The 5,215-nt window shown below is 34.3% G+C and overlaps 1 protein-coding gene across 1 annotated transcript; it reads left to right on the forward strand.

Moving 5' to 3' along the window:
- The first annotated feature begins 324 nt into the window (after positions 1–324).
- Positions 325–2,973, forward strand: LOC112784001 (uncharacterized). The gene is made up of 3 exons (XM_025827078.3): positions 325–1,116; positions 2,012–2,092; positions 2,257–2,973. Exons 1-3 carry the CDS (start codon positions 735–737, stop codon positions 2,682–2,684), a joined length of 891 nt encoding a protein of 296 aa, XP_025682863.1. The 5' UTR covers positions 325–734; the 3' UTR covers positions 2,685–2,973.
- The last annotated feature ends 2,242 nt before the right edge of the window (positions 2,974–5,215 follow it).

Genomic DNA, 5,215 nt, shown 5'->3' on the forward strand with positions numbered 1-5,215 from the left:
GATTTACCAAATACAGTAAAAAATAAAAAAGATCTTTTTTCAAATAAAATTTTTTTTATCGATTTAATGGCACCTAAATAAATACTACATCTTTTATTAAAAGATCTTTTTTCTTAAAAAAAAAGATATTTTTTACATAATAAATGAACAAAAAAATATTTTTATTTTATTTTATTCAAACATAATTAATAAATAAATTTTTTTACATAAAATATCCAAACATAAAATTACTTTTATTTTTATAAAAATTTTTTTAAAATAAGATTATTAAAAAAAAATCTTTTTTTAAAGATGAGACAAGCTCTAATTTGATAAACGAACTAACTTTTTATTGAAAACCAATTTTTTGTTAAAATTAAAAAAATACTCATTCATTATTGTATTCGAACAAAACTGTTAATAAATCAGAGCCATACTAAAAATAAAAAGTCGGTAGCAAAACCTACAAGAGTAGTTTCATTAGCGCGGAATCTACTAAATCTTTGTCGTCTTCTTCAGGTTTAGTTTCAGCTCTCATTCTATTAATTCAAAACTCCAAATCCTGAAATTTTCCGCGAGCAGAACTTCGCCTATCACTGTATCGATTATACCGATCTTGCTGTCCACCGCATCGTAATGTTAAGGTTCAAGGAACCGACAATGGAGCGTTTCTGAAACCCTAGAAATAAAAAATTCCAATCTTGCCATCTGAAGAGAGTTTTCAAAGTGATTTTGGGGCCTACTTACTCGCGTTCATGGCGATCATCGGCGACGCTCTCCGCCAGGCGTTCATGCCAAAGCGCGAGTACGAGAGCCTCAGGGAAGAAGAAAAAGCATGGGGCAAAATTCAGAGGCCTCTAGTGATTTCTGTTGTGGCCGTTATTATTATCGCAATCTTCCTTTGCACCGTTGTCAGCTTGAGAATCCTGTTTCCCGGTAGCAGTGGTAAGAGACCTTTCTGCGTGGATCGGAAGCTTCAGACGTGGCAGATAGGTACAACAAAGAGCGATTCGGATTCGGATCTTCTTCCAAGCGCTTTCTATCTCACAGACCAGGAGATCGCTGATTATTACTGGATGGTTGTGTTCATTCCTTCTTTCATCGTTTTCGCGGTTTCGTCTTTGTATCTTGTTGCTGGTAAGAGATTCGTTCATGTTATGCATTTATGGTTAGGGTTTTTGTGCCCGATTATCATTTGTACGGAAAGAGACTGGGATTTAATCACATTTACAGTCGGCCAGTGTGATACTTCGATGGTGTGTTTTCTTGTTTCTTCTATATCCAGTAATGAAAGCCTTTTATAGTTGTAAATTGAGGGAATTTAAGGCGCACCAGCTAAATTGAGATGAAAATGCTTTTAGTTGAAGAAATTCAGGAGTTATGTGCTGGAATTCTTGTCCAAGCAAATGCTGAGAAGAACCGCACTTAGATTTTTCATTTTTCCTTTTAGATAAATTTATATAATCCATAATTGCCACTGATTCTGAAGTCCATTTGGTGTTGATGAAGGAATAAACTACTTACAATAGTCACTGGGCATATACAGCATGGCAAATGAGCTATGTAGAAGTGCCCTTCGTCCTTTCCTTTAGAATATATTGCGTGCGTTGCTTTAGGGGGAATCAAGTATTTCATATTTTAGGGTTGTTGAATGATCCTGCAAAGCTTCCTGTTTTATATAGGGTCTGGGAAGGGCCAGACACAAAGGGTATTTATGTAGACAACTCAACCGGTCAACCGTTTCTCCAAGGCTTCTCTTTTGGACGAAAGTAACTTTGAATTATAAGCATAAAAGTGCAAACTAAGTTTAAGCATAAAAGTGCAAACTAAGTTTGAATGCTGTGCAAGTCCAAGTTGTATATGTCAGTAGTTCATATGTCTGATATAAGTGATAACTGCAACTGGATCATCCTCTCTCGTTGTAGTTGCATGTTTTCAAAATCACATGTTTGCAAACATTGATGTCATCAATAATGTGAATATCTCTATGGATATTCTTGATGTTTTGTTTAATATGATAATTATCTTGCAGGCATTGCCGTGGCATTTTCTGCTCCAACAAGGCATGGATGCTTGAAGGTGGTTGAAAATAATTACTGTGCTTCAAGACGGGGTTTGTTTTCTTTCATGTCGATAATTATTCCTCTTATCCTTTTCGAATGCTCTGAAATTATAACATCAGTATTCTTCATATCTTCTTACATGAGAGCATTTTATGCATTCAAAATTTATTGACTGTCATTTACATTTGATCTGTTTGCAATGGATAACTTACAGGTGGTGTGCGATGCCTATCCATCTTGAATATTATCTTCGCTATCCTTTTCGGTCTTCTTGCCTTATTTCTTGGTTCAAGTCTGTTGACATTGGTGAGCAATTGCTCTACACCTCTGTTTTGGTGTTTTGAAATTTCATCATGGGGACTGGTTATTCTATACAGTGGCACTGCTTTTTTCTTGAGGAGAAGGGCAGCTGTAATTCTTGATGAGGGAAACTTTAGTAGTAGAAATCTTGGGCTGGAAATGCTTGAAGCTAATCCTCTGGAAATTACATCAGACGTGGAAAGACGCGTCAATGAAGGATTCAAAGCATGGATGGGTTCATCCCTTCTTTCCTCTGACGAGGAAGATGAACCTGATAGTTATGAAGAGGCACCTCGTTTAACACGCACTAACTCAAACAGGCAAAGACTCGGCAGTGGTTGATATCATCCTTTCTAACCTTGGGAAGTGCTGGGATGGAAATAGAATTCAATTTCGGAGGAAAACAAAAAATGTTTGGACATGTACCATATCTGGGAAATGTTTAATTAAAAAGGGGTATGAATTTGGTGCTCCTTTGAACCATGATTTCATCTAGTTAGTTAGGGAATTTGTGTAGTTTAGTGTGTGAATGATTAAGCTTTTACTTGTATGTTGATGAAGCATTTCCCGCTGTCTAGGCCCCATTTTTTCAGCAGTTAGAATTAACTCGATCTACTCCATTATTGATTAATTATGTTGTTGACCCAAAGATTTGCAAAGGTGGGTTAGGATAATGCTTTTTCTTTTTAATTTTTTTTAGAAAAATACTATTTCAACAACCAAAATATAAATTGACAATTAACAATTGTGGCGATTTAATCAAATAATTGATCCGTGTATACTAAAACAAGGTTATTAAACTCGTCCGTCTAAGTAAACTTGTGAATCTTACCTAGACTTCGAGGAGTAAACTTGTACAAGTTTATTGTTACAAATTTTTTAAAATAAAAAAAAATAGAGTAAACCATCATTTCTATTGGTAAAAGTTGAAAATAGTGACAAATTTACCTATAGAAAAAGGAAAATATCAAAGTACCTATCGGTGATGACTTTCGTGTGTCAAAACTACTTCATTGTTACTTTCGTGTGGTCATTTTTGGTTAATGTGTGCATTTCGTAATAGGTTGAAAATCTTTGTCTTGTACCTCATCTCTGTCTCACTCATCTTTAACCGTTTCTTTGTTCTGTTCTTCTTCTTTGGAGTTGGGGTCCTCCTGACACAAGATTTGGGTCTGTGCTTAATTTGGGTCCTACTAATATTTAAAATCTCAACTTTCTGGTTTAGGAGCTTGATTTCCTTCAACCAAATCAAAAAAGTTTATGGGATGCTCAGTGAACAACTCAACTCTCCTCCCATTAACAATGGTAGCTTCATACATGGTCACAACATCCATATCAAATCTCAGCAACTTTAACCCACCATCTAACTCCTTTTCTAGGTTGCAGTGAGTAAAACTCATTCACATCAGTGTACCTTGTATCCTTTAGTAAGTTAGTTATAAAGAACCTATTTAGAGTATCCACATTCATCTCTCAATCTCTATTTTTTCACCACCAACATATGCCAACTTCTCATCATCACCCTTTTCAAACTTTTCTTTGTGACTAATCACCAACATTATGTGGAGGTAGCCATCTTTACAAAGACATACACAGACAACACATCATTCATGATACAACCACACTACTAATGAAATGCAATCAAAACATTGGATGTCTAGCCAAAGTAGAAGAACAAAACCAGATCAGTCCTAAATAACAAGTAATCACATACCATCTTCATACTAGGTTAACCCAAAAAAATTGACCCAATACAAATAAACTCTAATTAAAATCCCAAATCGATAACCATGCATCTACAACTAAGAAATTGACATCAAAGGGATGACAGGTTACTGAGAAACTTTACTTACCTATGAATGGCACCACACACTTCCAAGAGGTAAGACGTTCCACACCATCAAGCACTCTCTCTTCAATATGATGGTTATCGTCTGCAGCTAACCTACGCAAAAATGGTAGAAAACAACTAGGGGATATAATGTTTGAGTGAAGAAGAAGAACAGTTTGGCTCTACTAGGGCTCTGATCTCTGTTTTATGAAACGCGCGAATATGAGTAGTCTTTCTAACTCCTAATTTCTAATTACCATTTTTTAATAAATTTCTAACTATCATTTATATTTGAATACAAAATAAATTACAATTTTCATGTATAAAGACCCCCTAAGCTACGTAATGCCATAACGTGCCACGTAAGAAGGGTTACTAACGGAGTCAACGCCGAAGTAACAATGGGATAGTTTCGACACACGAAAGTCATCATTGATGAATATATTTGGTATTTTTCTTTTTTTATGGATAGATTTATCACCGTATTCAATTTTTAAGTATAAAAATAGTAATTTACTTAAAAAATATATTATACAGAAAATAAAAAGTCATTCAAATTCAAGCATTTAAATTTAACAAAACTTAAATCAACACATAATCTAAATATGAGAAACATTAGGAATTGAGGATCTCTCCCTCAACCAACATTCTCGGAGTTCTTAAAAAATGTCTGACCAATTCAAAATCATTCAAATAGCCATATATAATTAAAATTTAAAATCATTAACTAACTAATAACAAACATAAACTAACAAATAAGAACTATGGACCATAATATTAGAAAAAATCGAGGTTCAATCGTTCAGATCAGAATCTGTCTAATAGCGGAGGCACCAAAGTAATTTTTTCACAACCTGTACTATTAAATAGACAACACCAAAGATACTACAAACAGCAAATCCAATGATAGAAATTAAATAATCAAACACTAAAATTTTTATCGTAGAAAAACATCCCAAAGAGGGACAAAAAATTTACAGAACCTAGTCCAGCAAAATCTTTCATTATTAAAATAATGGGTACACTGTCAGTCTTCCTAATA

The sequence above is a fragment of the Arachis hypogaea genome, chromosome 20, assembly GCF_003086295.3.
Source record: "Arachis hypogaea cultivar Tifrunner chromosome 20, arahy.Tifrunner.gnm2.J5K5, whole genome shotgun sequence".
Classification (NCBI taxonomy): domain Eukaryota; kingdom Viridiplantae; phylum Streptophyta; class Magnoliopsida; order Fabales; family Fabaceae; genus Arachis; species Arachis hypogaea.